General features: G+C 46.0%; 1 protein-coding gene across 1 annotated transcript in view; it reads right to left on the bottom strand.

The window, feature by feature from the left end:
* VIT (vitrin) overlaps positions 1–16,605 on the bottom strand; it is a 1,751,009-nt gene that overhangs the window by 937,105 nt on the left and 797,299 nt on the right. Inside the window, exons 7-8 of the mRNA XM_085611942.1 lie at positions 15,883–15,960; positions 3,789–3,977 (exon numbers count right to left, since the gene is read on the bottom strand). Coding sequence (XP_085468068.1) covers positions 3,789–3,977; positions 15,883–15,960 — 267 coding nt within the window. The remainder of the gene's footprint in view (positions 1–3,788; positions 3,978–15,882; positions 15,961–16,605) is intronic.

Genomic DNA, 16,605 nt, shown 5'->3' with positions numbered 1-16,605 from the left:
GCCCTAGATGTGGGATAGGACCAGCCACACTGATACATATGCTATATGATTATGACAAACTGTCGTGATTGAAAGAAGGGTTGCTATGTTTCTGGGAAGAACTTTTTGGCCACAGACTAGAATTGACCCCTACTCTTCTGATTCTGGGGTTTGATAGCTCTCTTGGCCTTAACATCGAACAGGAATACTGCCTTTTTTTGGGGTACAGCGATATACAGAAAATATGCTAGCAGCAAGAAGGAAAGATGCAGAACCACCGACATTTCATATGTGGCTTGCTAGGCTTCTTGGAGTTTATAATCAAGAGATGGCTATCTATACCTGCAGGGGCAGGCAGGCCAGGATTCAGGGGAACAAGATATGGGCACATATCGCTGAATGCAGCAAAGATGCCAGGGCGGTATAAGAGAAAACTAATTTGGGTTTCTAGAAGTTCTTCGGGGCCCTAGGTTTTAAGATAGAATACTAGTGGGTCAGAGGGTATATTTAGGAATATTAAACTGGGGATGGTTATATGGAATAGTTTTGCTTCTAGATTCTGGTTCTCCCTAACGTATAGCCCTGGATTAAATGTTTTATGATTGGCCAGGCTGATTCTTATACCAATGTACTGTATAAATTGCTTAAAAAGACAATTTTAGCTAGATTAGGTTAAAAATTGCTCCTGCTTTTCTGATTCATTTTGTACTGTATTAACGGTTTTATGATCTATTTAACTGATAGCTATCCCCTTGTACTGTATTAACTGCTCTATGATTTGACTGTTGATTGGTATGTGTTGTTTCTGTGAACGGTACTTTCTGGATATGTAGAATAAAAAATAAAAATATAAAGGAATATGCATTATCGTCTGTCAGACAGGGATAAATATAGAGCAGTCTCTCCAACTTTATGTGTCAGGAATTCCCAAGACTGGACCTATACAGTGCCACATAAGTGGGCTGGAGAAAATTTTAGACGCAATTGAACTGGGATCGCTGATTGCCAATCTCCTTGGAGGCAGGAAACCAAACCTGAAGCCCTGCAACATCCTTCAAGGAGCGCTGGTTAAAGGAAGCTTGATGGAAGGAGCTATTACTGAAGGGAAAGGAGAATTAAAGATATCTCTGAAGCAGTGAGCAGTCTAAAGGAGCGACCCACAGCCTAGCTGCCTGGAGGAGAAGGAGTTTTTGCAGGAAGGACTAGACTAGTAGAGCAAGCATTGAATCAGATGTCGCAGACATTTTTCCAGAGCTGTGGTGAGCCACTGCCGTCCCTCCCCTGCTTTGCCCAGATAATTTTCTCAGTAGGCTAAGGGCCTACTCTTGAGTTCTGCACCTGCAGCAGAGACGTCTTGCCAAGGGCCGAGGTTATGGGTAAGTTTGACCTGCTGGCCACGCTGTCCCAACACTTGCAATGACCCCTTAAGGAATTATTCACCATCAAAGATTTATTGTTTACAATGAGTGGTACCCTAAGTATCCAGTCACAAAATCACTTGTAGATATTTACATGGATATTCAGTACACACAATTTAATTTGTTATTTATAACTTTTTCAATCATATGTAAATGACAATGAGGCGTATTCGAAGGACAGTCAATCATCCATATTTATGGGCATAATTATGAAAAAGTTACGCAGCACAGAAAGCCACCTTGCTGCCCTGCGTGACAGGGAAAGGGCAGGAATGAGCTGTATTTAAAATAATATTGTGCATTCTTCTTTTCCCAGCGCTGGTGCACAATGTGCTGCCTAGCGCCATTGCAGGCACTCTTGCACAAATGGTATAAAGGTGCCTGCATTGTAAACAATCCTTTGACGCATTTTCCTCTTTGTATGTGTGTTGCAGGATGAAGCACACATAGAAAGGGGAAAAAACAAGGAGAAAGAAAGATATTTCTCCTCGTTACACCTCCCCTGGTGATGCGTAGCAGTTTTGGGAATGTGCCAAAATCAATAGGAGTTGAGTGGGAACTTCCACACACCAACCATGGGGCAACTCTCTGAGACAGAGTAATACAAAGAAGCAATTTACGCTTCGTTACATTACTCTAGATCTGTCAAGCCACTCAGAGCCATGCAAGGAGGCCTTGCGAGGCTTGGTAAATCTAACTTATGAGTTGTGTCGCTCTTGCACCCCATTGCATGGCTCAAGGGTGAGGCAAGCGTTGATAAATATAGCCCTAAACACATAACATCAGCGTTTTCGACACAGTATTAAAAAGGTTTTTACATCCGAGAATGAACCATGGGACATCTAGGAGACACTAATCGATAGACCCAATAGACACCGAAAAGAATTTGCAATATGGTGGTGACTATGGTCAGTGTAAGAACCCCCTCAATCTGTCCCAGAAATAGTCCTTTGTAGTAAATACTCAGTAGGCTAAAAATGGTATTCCATACAGAAATAGTTGTAGTAGAATGATGTTGATATTTCAGTCTCTAGTATCAGCATAGAATACAGAAGACCATCTTCAGGACAGAGTTTCCGTAAAAGACACAAATTGATAAATCAAGTCAGAAAATGTAAAGCCATAATCAAAAATACAAACCACCAGGAAAACACAGAAATATACCTGTGGACCTGTCCCTTCAAACTGCACGCTAAAAACCAAGGCCAAATCAAAAGTCTATTTGGATAAGTCAAACAGCAGCATAATTCAAAGATGCAAAGAGTTGAAAACCTTAGAGAAAGGAATAAAACGTACAAAGGCTCACCCTGTAATATAGGAAAAAGCTCACTTTTATCAATCTGTTTCAAATTGTAGCTTCTAACATCTAAAGTGTACAGATTGCGAACCCTTAAATCACCATTTACTGGAGAAAACGTGTCTGTAGGAGCTGTACTGACTGTTAATTGCTTCCAAATGTAAATATATATTTACTCGGTAGGAGAAAAAAGCCAATATAACATTAACAGTCAGTAGAGTGCTAATATCAAACTAAATAATCCTGTAACAGATCAAAGTTATCTACTTACAGGAAAGCAGCAGTTACTAGGTATTTTTGAATCTCAGAAGCCCCCGGCAGGCAATTACCTCAAGTGCACCCTGAAAAATGGTAGAGCCCATCTGGTTTATAGAGCATGGCACTTCTGGAGTGTGTGAGGGTCTTAAAATAAAAACGTAGCAGTTTATCCCTGTGAGTTCACCATTGTTTTCACCACAAGTTGTGTCATAAGTCTACAGTTCATAGTTACAGCACACGTTGAGCATTGCCAAATAGTTACATGACTTGTGGCAGCATGCTTAGTTTATACTATGAGAGCAAATTGTGATCATTTTCGTGGGATATCATCTTGAATGCATGTGGTGTGGGTGCATCATTGTTCATATAATATAAAAAATACATTATTTCTTGCTTTTGGGGTATTATTCTTAGCATTTTTGATTCCCCCACTTTTGCATCATCGCCAACACCTGAAACATTGTTCCTCAGATTAATTTCTAAACCATGTGTGTGTGTTAAATAATTATTCAAATGCTAAAATAAAAGACCTCTATACTTGACACTGCAAGCATCCGAGCATTGTTTACCAAAATACTAGAGGAGTGACTAAATGCAACATGATAAAATGATAAACCTGTGGGTTAAATGTGAGCTGTTAACACTTCATACTGCATACAAGTGTTTACACATTAGCAACCCTCAGCTAAAACTGATGTACAAACTGTTATAATTTATATATGTTATGGAGTTTTTAATGTAATTGATAGTTTTCTACTTTTTAATACAAGAATACTTTCTTTGCCATAAAGTACTTTTATCAGTTAGAAAGTGATTGTTTCTTTCAAAATACTGACCTATATTTCTTGGCCTAAGGATCGGTGGTAGGGATTTATTTAAAGTGGTCGTAGTGGCCTTGGTAGATATACTAGTCCTTGTCACGGTAGGATGTGGCTCTTTGGTAGAGAAAGATTCTGAGGCGGTGGTGGTAGGTTCTGGCGCTGTTGACATTGTAGAAGTTTGATATACTTTCAGCAGTATATCACCTATAAGAAAATTTTATAATTGGAATTAGAAAAGGCAGTTCATGGATTAGCTAGCCAATCAGAAAACTCACAACTCCAAACTTGTGATATAATATTTCATCAAATTATCTGAATATTTTTCTCACAACGTTTTCTGACGTATGTTTAGTCTTCTGAAGGTACTAGTTATAACTTCACACAATGGAGCCAAAATTTGCTAACAATTGCGCTGGGTTGGTGGTCCTTTTGTAACACAAACCAGGAGCAAAATGTTGTGGTGGTATTTACTTTGAAAATCAAATCCTGATTTGCGTTGGAAGGTTACTCACAGAAACACAAAGTGGCACCATGCACTACTTTACGACACTGGGATTTCCAAGGGTGGCACCTCGATGTTCCCATGCAACCCCTTGTCTTTTGACACACATCCCTATCTTCTAACACTGGTAGACAGAGATTTGACTCCCCTCAAAATATTATGCCTCCTCGAGGCAGGATTAATCGCGGTGCAAGTTTTAAAATTCTCCACATTTTTCCAGCTTTGCATGTGTACTGAACTGTCCAGCTCACATACAAACTGGAAAAATTATTACAGCATGTTTTTTATATTGGAGGAGTTCCCTTCCAGAGGGCACATACCCTTGCACTACAGTGGAAGCATGTGTAAGTTGGCTCAAGGCAGCCACATTTGCACCAGTGTGGGGGAAGAGAAAAACAGTGCCATATCTTAGTAGATTCTGTGCTGTTTGTGAGAAGTTGGTCTGGCATATGCTGGTCACTAGTTAAAGTGGCCACCTTGAACCAGTCCAATTCGACTCTTATGGTAGATAGGTTTAAGACAACCTTTTAAAGAAAGCTATCCAGTGGTAGCTGTGGAGAGCAGCCTTCAGGCTAAGTCTCAGAGGAATGTAAAGCAGCTTGTTTTACCTTATAATCTGTTGAATTACCAAATGAAAGGACACCACACAGGTATATATATATCAAATATATATGTATTTATTACTAGACACACTCTACTGATCTCTTTATGAGATTAGAATTCAAGAACATATGCAAATATCAACGTTTCACAATAAGTTAAGCACAAATATGGCTGGGGCCCTAGGGGCGTACCAGCCCATATACTAAAAAAGAGGTTTAGGAATGTTGACTTGCAAGGGGACAAGGCCTAGGGCCTGTAGAATCGCTGGAGCCTCACTAATCCACCCAAGGCAGGTAAGTAAAGGACCCACGGGAGACGCGTGCAGTGTGAGAACACAGCCACGGGTTCCCTATTGATTTCAATGTACCAAGTCGCGGTTGGAATTTTAAAGTTTTAGGGTACTTCGGGAGAGTCTACAAGCAAGCCACTTACAAGGTAAGTAATTCGAGGGCCAACACGCACAGGAGCACCGGAGTGCACAAGTTACCTCACCCAGGGACGCCGGGTGCATAGGTGTCTTTTGGTGTCGGGTCGCGTCGTCGTTTTCAATGGAAGCCGAAGAAGATTTGCTGCTTGCGAAGACTGAAGAAGTGTCCAGTGGAATCCAAGGCTGGATTCAGAGTAAAGAAGACCTGAAAGCAGAAGGGACAGTGTTCAAGGTCACTTGCCAGTGACCCTGGGCCAGGAAGCTGGATGCCTACAGTCGTCGGTTGATTTCAGGTGATCAAGGGTGTTTTGACTCTTCAGCCACGAGGTCCAGGAGGCATCAATGATGACCAGGAGCTTGATTCCGAGTGTCTCACAAAGTTTGCAGCTTACTGAGGTGTCGGCAACCGGATTAGAGCCAACAAGCCTTGGCAACAGCAAGTCTCATGGAAAATGAAGAAAGTCAGCGGTGCAAACCAGCAAGATCTGAGGGACTCACCCAGCAAGGGTAAATCAGGGCAGGCCTGGAGCAATCAGGGGAGACCTTTGGTTTGATGAGAAAGTCTTCGGGGGACCCACAAGCCAATGGGCAAGGGATCACAAAGACACCTCATGAGGATTCACTTCACAGGAGCCCGTGGTCACTCGGGACGAGGTAGGCCTCTGATTTTCCATGGAAATCTTGCTGGAGGCTTAGGCCACACATGGTCCAATGCACAAGTTCATAGAACGTCGTGAAGGGGTTGCACTTGACAATAGTGCACGGTACCCGGGTATTGCTGTTCCTCGTCACTTGTGGGGTCCACTCGCCTCAGCTTTGCTGGGGACTCACAATGGCTGTCAAGAAGTCAGGAAATCTACTTCTGGGGCTGCAGGGACTTCGGACTCTAGCAGGAGTGGGAAAGTTTGTGAAAGTTGATTCAAGTTTTTGGTGACTGCCAAGCAGGGGTGTCACTCCTTGACTCCAAGGGAGATTCTTCAGTCTTCCAAAGGTAGTGGAACGTCGAAGGGTCAGGATTCTTCTTGTAGAGCGTCGTCCAGGGATATATGATTTGCAATGGCAAGGTTTCCCTATCTTATACTAAAGGAAGGGAGGGACTAGCTCTATGCAAAACTCGGCGGCACGACTTCTCTGTAATCTACCACGGAGATCCTCGGCTGCACAGGCTCTCCGCGATTTGCATTGGTTGAGAATCCCAAGCCGCATAAAATGTAAGGCCCTTTGTTATCTTTTCAAGATTAAACAAGGTGTGGCCCCAAAATATCTAAAGAGTCTTGCCCAAACCTACAAACCCAACCGCATGTTGCGATCCTCGGCAAATGGCGATTTTGTTGTCCCAAGATTCAAACTTGTAAAAATGGGTGGTCGGTCCTTCTCCCATTTAGGCCCCAAATTTTGGAACACATTGCCTATTGTCCTTAAATAGGAAGCCAACTTGTTTGGTTTCCGATAAAAACTGAAGACTCTGCTTTTTTTATAGCCTTATTTGCTGCTTTAGTTGGTTTTTGATAAAGGATTGTGTTCTCTTTTCTTCTTGAGTCTATCCCTGGCCCCGGGAAACCCACTGCGGGTAGCTGTTGCGCATTATAAGTTCTAAGAAAATAAATAAATAACAATAAATATGACCCCTCCTATGGGAGGGTCAGGGGAGTGGGTGGTTACACCCACTTCCCTTTGTCCAGTTTCGTGCCAGAGCAGGGACAGGTAGCCCCTGAACCGGTTTGAGCTGGCATATGCACAGAGGAGCCTACTGCTCCCCCAGTGCAGGACTACAAAGCACTCTAGGAGTGCACCCACCCAGCCCCAATACACTAAATCCTGTCTGGAAGGTGGTTATACCTCCCTGTGACAGGATGCCTATTGTTGGGCCTCCTCCACTGAGAGTTTCAGTCAGCAGCAGGAGGGCAGCCCAGTGTCTGTGCTGGTGGCATCCATTTTGCGATGCAAGGGCTCTTTCAGATTTCTACCGTGTTTCCACAGTAGGTACATGTCTTCCCCTCTAGTAGGGTGGGATCATACTCCCACACCAGTTACTGGTGTGGGGGTATGATTCCAAGATGTTTGACACCAAACACGACATGTTTTGATGCAGTCATTCCAAAGTTAGCATTTACCTGTAGGTTATAATGCACTTAAGAGTATATGGTTTAACCGCATCCACAAACAACCACAGAGAATAGACTCTGCCAGCTGCAGAGGGACCCTGCTCATGCAGAGGCACCCCCTCACATTGTAAACCAAACACCCTGCCCTCAGGACTGATAGGGCCTGCCTTAGGGATGACTGATAGGTTTATATGTGTGTGTATGGTGAGATATAGGGAACCTATACCTCAGTGAGGAGTGCTAACACTACCTCACCCAGACTGCAGTAGCAGGCCTGTGGTGTCAGATTTAGTCTGCTTCCCAGGGGTGGCATAATACATGCTTCAGCCCCTGGTAGGCCTGTGAAGTACCTATGCCCTTGGTACCTAAGGTACCATATACTAAGGGCTCATAAGGTACCACCGTATCCAATCACTAGTGCATTTAATATGCACACCAAGTAGTTTAGAGAGAACAGAGAGACTGGGGCCCTGATAAGTAGGTACCCAGCCAGACTATAGCCAGAAACCAGTGTTAACATCAGTAAAAAGGTGGGGGCAACATATGTGCAGATCCTACTCTCCTTCACTGTTTATCTCTCTCCCTTTTGGCGCACTGCAGCACAGCTACTTTGGCCTTGATTAATGGGGATTTGGCATTGGGCAGCGCAGTAAATCATCTTGCTGCACTCCCCTAAGCCAAAGTGAAAGGGCAGGAATTCACCATATTTATGCAACATGGTGCATTCCTGTCCTTTCTCCCTGCGCTGGCGCTGTTTCGGCGGCCTAGCGCCAATTCAGGCACCCTTGCACAATGGTGCAAGGGTGCCTGTGTTGTCAGCAGGATTGCTTTTGGCAGGAAGGAGCACCTTCCTGCACAGAAACAATCCTAAGAGGCATTTCCTTCTTTCTATGTGAGCTGCTGAATGCAGCACACATAGAAAGAAGAAATAAAGAAATGTCTAATCATTACACTTCACCTCGACACGCATAAGGTTTTGGTGCTTTCCCAGGTTTTACATGATCTTGTAAATCTGGGGCAGAGTCTAAATCCATGGTTATTGCGTGTGAAAACCCACCGCACCTCCTATAGAATGCCTCCCAAGCGCAGAGTAAGGCAATGCAGTGCTTTCCATATCTATGAGGCGTGGCCTCATAGATATGATTTTGTAGTCTACACCGTCAGAGCATCACAAAAGGTGATGCTCCGGCACCACAGAGAGTTTGTAAATAAGCTGCTTTGACCCTTAATTACAGGGATTTGGTGTAGGGCAGCGCAGCAAGTCATCTTGTTGCGCTGCCCTATGCCAAAGTGAAAGAGCAGGAATGCACCGCATTTATGCATTAAGGTGCATTCCTGTCCTTTCTGTCTGTGCTGGCACCGTTTCTGTTGTCTAGCACCAATGCAGGCACCCTTGTACCATGGTAGAAGGGTGCGTGTGTTGTCGACAGGATAGCTTTTGGTGCAGGAAGGGGCACCTTCTGCACTGAAACAATCTTTAGAGGTGCCTTCCTCTTTTTTGTTATGCCTCACCTCGAAAGGCATAATGATTCAGCGCTACCCCAAGTTTACATGGTCTTGTAAATCTGGGGCAGCGTCAAAATCCATGGGTGCTGCATGAGAAAACCCACTGAAATTCCATGGAACACCTCCCAAGTGCAACGCAGTGCTTTGCACTGACTGGCCTTCTCCATACCTATGAGACCATCCAAAGGCACGCATAGTGGCTTTGCGTGGCTGCATAGAAAACATTTCTTAATCTGCGCCGCCGGGGTGTCACAAAAAGTGATGCTCTGGCAGTGCAGGAGGCTAATAAATAAGCCCCTTTGTTTGCTGCACTGTGTTGTGCCAAAAGTTGGCAAATCTGCCCCCAGATATCAGCCATCACTGCTCTGTAAGGACATGAGGAAAAAGTGTGCAGTTCTTATAAGCTTTTTCAAAACGTAAACCTCAAGAACGAGGTAAATCACTACTGCTTGCAGCGAGCCCGTACTTCTAGCATTATTTATTTTCTAGAGGGCATTTTGAATGTGTTTACTTTCTTACACCCTTGTTATGTCCCCTCACCTATGATCCTGAAGAAGATTCATGAATGCTATAAAGATCACATTCCATTATTGGTTTAGCAGAATATCGGCACACATGTCCTCAGAGGACTGAGGTCTCGCGAGGACGAACAATTACAGCTCACAGATAGGTGTGAATTTGTTTATGAAGAGCTCTGATTGTACAACAGACTGATCTGATATTGGATTTTTACTAGGCTACGATGTACTTGCTAGAAACTGGTTCGAATTATAAGCATCTAATTAGATGCCCAATCTTTTACGTATTTTAAAAAAGTATACCTAATACGTTTGGTAAATTAAACACCTGCAACATCCAATCAACTACTAATTTTCTCAAAATCTTCCATGATTTTTTGGCCAGTTTCAGCATTCTTGTTTCGATCTCTTTTCTGACTGCTAATATTTTTCAACAGGTAATTGATTGTAAAAGACATATTCATTTTGTTCTATTCTTGAACACTCGGGGGGATATTCTCAAAAACGTGTGATATTCATCACAAAATTAGCTTACCGCAACTCTTCACATCGCAGTCTATTATGGGAAAATAACACCGTGGTAACATGGTATTCATAAGCCGGCGGTACCATGCGATAGGCACACGATAACGTGTCAAATGTCCGCGATAAAGACAGCGTGACGCCGCAAAAATGCGAAACACAAACGCAAAAAAAGCTGCGATGAGGCTAATAGAGATACAAAAATCAGCAAAAACCAGCGACAGGCCTGCAATTCCCACGCGTCATACGAGAAAATTACCTATAAAAGCAGAGAAAAAAAAGGAGAAAAAAGAAACTGCACAGCACCATGGATGCACCTGGACCGGGTGCAGAGGCCAACGTGAGCCCCACAAGCCCCACAGACCACCAACAAGGAACCTCGTGGTCGGGGAAAGCCAAGGAGAAGAGGAAGAGGCAGACGGGGTGCAGTCTGCAGGAAAACCAGATCAGCGTCACGGAGGTGACAGAACACCACCACCCACTGAACGTCAAAATGACAAACTTGAATGCAGTCGGAGTGTCGAGGAAGTCTATGGAGGAGGACAAGAGGCACTGGCATGACGTGAAAAGCCAAACCAAGCACAAACCCGCTGCCAACAGAAAGGCAGCAACGGAAACAGGATATAGGAGTCCTGCAGCACAGGAGGAGCCGAAAGAAACGGACGCCACAGACATCAGGGTGGAGACGGCGCAAGGAGTTGGGAGTCCGGACACAGCTCGACAGGACCTGACACAACATCAACAGGGTGAGTAACGACCAGGGCCTGGGGGGGACGGGGGAGATGGGCACAATGTCACACATGCACAAAGATGAATAGCATACTGCACACCCACAATGACCCTGGATCATATTTCTGATCCCTGTGGCACACTGCAGCACACACACATAGCAATAACAGCACATCCGACGACAATGTGGCACAAAGTGCAACACCGACACTGCAGAACAGAGGACACAACTGGGTCAGCTCATGCGCAGAAACCGGCCAATCACATCTAACATAGCAGGAAACTGTGAGATGGAAATGCACGTGTACAACCACATAACCGTCATATAGTCCAAATGTCCACTGTCCCGCAACAAAAATACAGCACCATCCCAAACAGTCCCAATGGACATCTTAGGCAACCCACCCCCAGAAGCAGGGCAGCCAAGCCACACAGAGGAGACCCCAGCCCCTGCTCATACCACACAGCAGGAAGAACCCGCCACCACAGCTGGCTCCCAACACTTCACCTAGGCACACATCGCATTCCAATGCCAGGTCTCAGAATGCCAAAAGGAGGTGGCTGAACAGGTACGGGTGGGGTCAGAGCTCATGGAAGCCAAACTAGATCACATACGGGGGTGTTCAAGTCCCATCATGGACCACCTACACCCCACAAAGGAGACCCACACCTCGACAAAGACAGATGCATATGCACATTTCCTGCAATGAGCCACGTCCAGAGCCCCTGAATCATCATTCACACCCCCACGCTGGACCTACGTATGATGGCCCAGTCCACTCCTATCACGCATTGAGTGGCTGACGACAAAGCTACATGTCCCAGGTCTTACCCACTGCCAGCAGTGACATGTTTGCGTCTGATGTACACAGCACAATGTAATGTTGGAGGCCCCGGGGCCCTCATGCATACATCATGACCAGACGGACACACACAGATAGTTCGTGGAACTGGCTATGGGCACATGCGCCCGGCCCCTTTATTGGCAGGGTCACATGTACAGTGATGCCTGTGCTGGATGGGTGTAAGCCAGCCCACACGGAGTGGTTAGTGCTGGCAACAACTTGAACAGTGAACACCATTAAAATGGAATCAGAAAACACCAGCATAACAGAGACAACTGAGGAGCATCATGGTGGTATCCGGAGCAAGTACAGAGGTCACCCAATCGGCAAACAGAAGTGTCTGTGAGTTTCAGTGCACTGAGGTTGGGGCACTAGAGAGCAGCGTGCTCATGTGAAAAAATTGTCGAGGATTGTGTTCCTTTGGGTTATTTCTGATGCAGCTGCAGTGGGGTGTGTTACACATGCATCATCTTCCTCATCATCGTCCCAGGTCTCCCACACTGCCTGAGGTGACATTGCTGCGTGAGCTCACCACAGCACACAACTCATTCAGAAATGGCCCAAGAGTCAGTGGCACCTGGAGTGCTGAGCAGGGTATCAGGCAGATGATGGCATCCAGGACAGGTGTGAGCTACTCCGTTAGTCTGCCAGTATGGCTGTTTCGACTCTGACAATTGGCGTTTGGAGGTGGTCCTGGCAGTGGTGGTGTGTGCCTCCTCGGTTTGATGTGTGAGCCCTGGTGGACCGCATTTGAGTCCGGAGGCAACAGACAGCGCTGGGCCACAAGCACATGGCGTTGGGGACCCCAAGGCCATCGTCTCAGAGGCCATCCAATTTCTCACCGGAGAAGGTCCCTGACCTGAGCTGCACAGAGTTAGTGGCCCTGGATGCACTGCAGCTGGCACAGGCACACCGCCACTGGACGGTGACTTGCGATGCAGTGAGATGGGCCTCGTGAGCTGAGTGCATCCTCATCGATGTCCGAGGTGAATGTGGTGGAGGGTTGCGGGTAAGAGTGGAAGGTGTCCGCCAGGGCATGATGCAGAGGGTAGAAGCCATCCGGAAGCGGCAAATTGAGGAGTGGAATGCTACGGCCTCGTTTTCGCCTGAAAAACAGTATCACCCACATGATGATGTAGACAACCCCCAGTCCATAGACTCAGTCGCCACCAAAGTTCAACCAGAAAGTGTCCATGGCTCACGGGGAACAGAATTAGTGGCACCGGAGCTGAAGGGGTATGCAGTCTGCAATGAGGCCAGTACAATGATATATAAACTGCCATAAATAAATCAAGATGGAGTTCCCAATGTGTGACTCACTCGACCGCAGTGTAGGCCCGAGGCAGAGGTCGGCAGGGGCCCACAGCCACGTGTCGTTGGCTCGCGATGCACAGAGTTAGTGACACCAGAGCAGTAGTTGGCAGTGGTCGATCACCTCTGTAACGAGGATCCTATTTCCTCCGGACTGCACCATGTCTTCCTCTTACTCCTCTCCAGGCGTTCTATGATATGAACTCTGCCATACACAGATCAGAACTCAGTTCCAAATGTGTGACCGACCTGGCAGCTGTGTAGGCCGGTGGAGTATGTAAATGAGAAAGAAGTAGTGCGGGCCTGTGTCACAGAGGCCGTGATGGTCTGAAGAGGCTGCTAAGCTGACGGGCCTCGGGCTTGGGGCTTGCACTGGCACATGGTGGGCCCTCCTTGACACAGGTGTCGGCAGGTGAGCAGTGAGGCCTGGCTGCCCGGAGGCGGGCATGGCGGGTCGGGGACCGGTGGCCCGGCGTGCAGCAGGTGCACATGTTCACAGGCAACACTGCTCACGGCGAGGCATCGGCCTCGTGGCGGGCTGGGAGGCGCCACCCTGGCAGAGCCGTTGGGCATTCCAGAAGAGAACCACGCCCAGAGCTACGTGCTTTTTATTCACACCCCTACGCTGGCCTGGCATACGCCAGGCCAGCCCACTCTGCACACGCTTACAGGGGGAGACGTCACAAGCTGCATTTCCGAGATCTTCCCCACTGGCTCGGGTGACATGGTTGCGTCCACTCCATACACCAGCAGTGTATGTGGAAACAGATTTGTCTGTGGTCTGCATACTGCAGTCTGTCCAGCATATCTCCGCCACACTTGGCATTGTGTACCTTGTCCTTCATGGGTCACTTGCCTCTGTCGCCCATGCCTGGTTCCTACCTCTCCCCACATTCTGCTATTGTTTGGCTGAGGTGCCATGCCGTTGATGGCTCATGTACATGGCTAGCCCAGGTTGCCGCAGTAAGTTGTGCTTTTGTGTCTGGTGATGGGCATGTTGTTTGGCATGTTGAATGTGAGTCTGTGACGTGTGCATTCCCAGAGTTGTGATTTGCATGATTGTGGAGTTGGGGGGGGTGTGGTGTGTTTATTTTTTATTTGCCAATGAGCAGTGCATTTCCGCAGATGCCTTCCTGTTAGCGCTGGTTGATGATGGACTGTGGGTAGGGGTAGGAATTATGCACACTGCCTGGGTAGTTGGCGACGACGTTGGTGGCGATTCCCAGGTGGTCCACTGTTGCATGCACATTGATGGAATGTGTGTGCTTTCTGTTGAGGTAATTGTGTGCAGTGTCACCAGGGTGCACAAGTAGGACATGTGTGCAGCCGATTGCCCCCTGACACGTGCGGAAAGCCAGCTGTGGCGTTGAAGCCTTGCTTGGTCTCCAGCTGTTCATGCGCAGTGTGGGGGGAGTATGGGTACTGGGGTACCAAGCTGATGATGGCATCCGAGACAGTTGTGATGAACTTGGATTGTGCTGGCTGTGAAACTCCTCTGACTCTGGCAGTTGTTGGTTGGAAGGTACCAGAGGCCAACATGTGCAGCACAGCCAGCAGCTTTATCTGTGGAGGGATGTTGGTTGTCCGCTGTGTTGGTACCATCAGCCTGTGGGCAATGGTGGTCAGGATGCGTAGGATGGTTGTCCTTTTGAGCCTGTAGTGGGCAATGACATTCTCTGGTGTTGGGTCTGTGAGGTTGGTGCATTTCCTGGAGGTCCGTTGTCTTGGTCTGCGCTGCCTCTGTGGTGGATCGGGGGTGGGGGGATACCGGGGTGGCGGTCCTGGGTGTGGTGGCGGTGGGTGTTGTGGCCCTGTTGGGGCTTCGTGCTGCATGATCAGTGGCTCCATGGCATCTGTTGGTCTTCAGGTGTGGCTGTGGTCTGGGCTCCCTTGTCTGGTGCCGGTTGTCGTCCGACTTTTTTACACCAAGTCGGAGTACGTGTTAATTTCCTGCAACGAATGCGCCTTATCCCAAGTTTTGTGTTCTTATCGCCAATGTGGCTGGTCGTTGAGAATGAAGAGGTGTGGTGTTGTTGCGGCTTTTTGCTCGGGAACGCCTACGCTGTATCTCATTAGCGATAGTTGTCAAGGGTCATCTGTGGCAATGTTTTTTGCGGCTGCTATCACTGGTAAACTGGTGATATCGGCTGTTTTCACCAGCTTGTGAATGGGGAGATAAATTTAGCGCGACTTTGGCTGCACTGAAGTGATGATAGCTCGGCGATAGATCCTTGAGAATATGCCCCTCATACTTTTATATTTGTCTTTCGTGTGTGTTTTTATCCACACAAAGCAGATTTCCCTTTTCTTTCTGAAACAAAATTGTAGCTGTGTTTATTGCCCATTACCCCCCAGGAACACACACACTATTCTCTTTTGCAGTATAGTTCTATGTATTTCCATGATGGGAAATGTCATGCACATGTTTGTGAATACCGAAAACTTACATCTTTGTCCGTGTTTTATGCACAATGAATGGTCACCCGATAACACCCCTGTTTTGCCCCAGCCGTTGAAAATTAGTACCTACTTTACCAAGCAACTTTCCTTAGTACTACATTTTATTGCCAGGGTGAAGCTCTGTAGATGTTAATTTTGAAAATTAGGACCATGGGATCTGTTCCTGCATATGTTTCTCTGCATAGTAGGAAGGAGTACAAAGATATATGTGAAACGTGCTCCCAAACACAGATTTTTACAATTTCAGGCATTAGCAGATTAAGTTGTATGCCCAGAATCAGATGATTTTTGGTCACATGGTTAAGCCAGTGGCAGTACCTAGGTTTCTTAGCTCTAATATAAATTATCCACTGACCATATTGCATCTGTTAATCTCCATACCATACAGAGTAATGCAAGGGAGGGGCGGCCATGTTCCTTAATTTTTTAATAATGTACTATTGAAAACAATCATATATGTACTAACACATTTTCCCATAGACACAGAATGGGTAAAACCCTTTGATACGTCTACCCCCAAAATCTTACTAAGTACCAATGTTTATGCGAAAGATCACATGATTATAATAAAATATTCTTGCCTGTTTTAGCAGTTGTAAGGTTGGAAGATGCATATTCCAAAACGGACGGATATGGCACACTTTTCTTTCCTTTACTTGCTGTGAAAGAAAGTACTTCATATGAATAGGATGAATTGCGCTAACAAATCACGTAACATTTTATCGAAGCAGTCCAATGAGTGCTGTTCTCACACATTTTTCAATTGCATATATATACATTTATGCTACAACACTGAAAATAAATGTGGCTTGATAACACAGTATTAAGAGAAATTGCACTAATAAGCACACATTGGTACATTAATACTACAGTGCAAAGTTCACATTCGAGATTAGTACTACAGTGTAGGCAAAAAGTGATTAAAGAAAACAGTTGTTATTGCCTCACAGATTGCATGTCACAATTACTTTACACAGGAAAACAACTTTGATAATAGTTATGATATCTCTTGTGTATGATTTTACCTTGTTGCACACATTTAATCCCTTACATCCTGATTTTGGTTAAATATATTTGTTAAAACAAATACACATGAAACAATGACATGCATAAACCATATGTGCAGATGCACCTAGAAAAATATGCTATTTATTACCACTTTTCAGCGAGGGAAGGGGCAACATGACTCACTTGTGACATCATCTGTAGTGAGCCATAACCCCTCTCCAACTCAAATATGCTCTTTACGCTCTGCATACCTGTATGTTTACCATATGTTATGTTTGGATACGTTCCTGCCCAAA

This window comes from Triturus cristatus, chromosome 6, assembly GCF_964204655.1.
Source record: "Triturus cristatus chromosome 6, aTriCri1.1, whole genome shotgun sequence".
Taxonomy (NCBI): Eukaryota; Metazoa; Chordata; class Amphibia; order Caudata; family Salamandridae; genus Triturus; species Triturus cristatus.
Note: the sequence above shows the minus strand (reverse complement) of the source record. Positions and strands in the feature narration are given on the sequence as shown.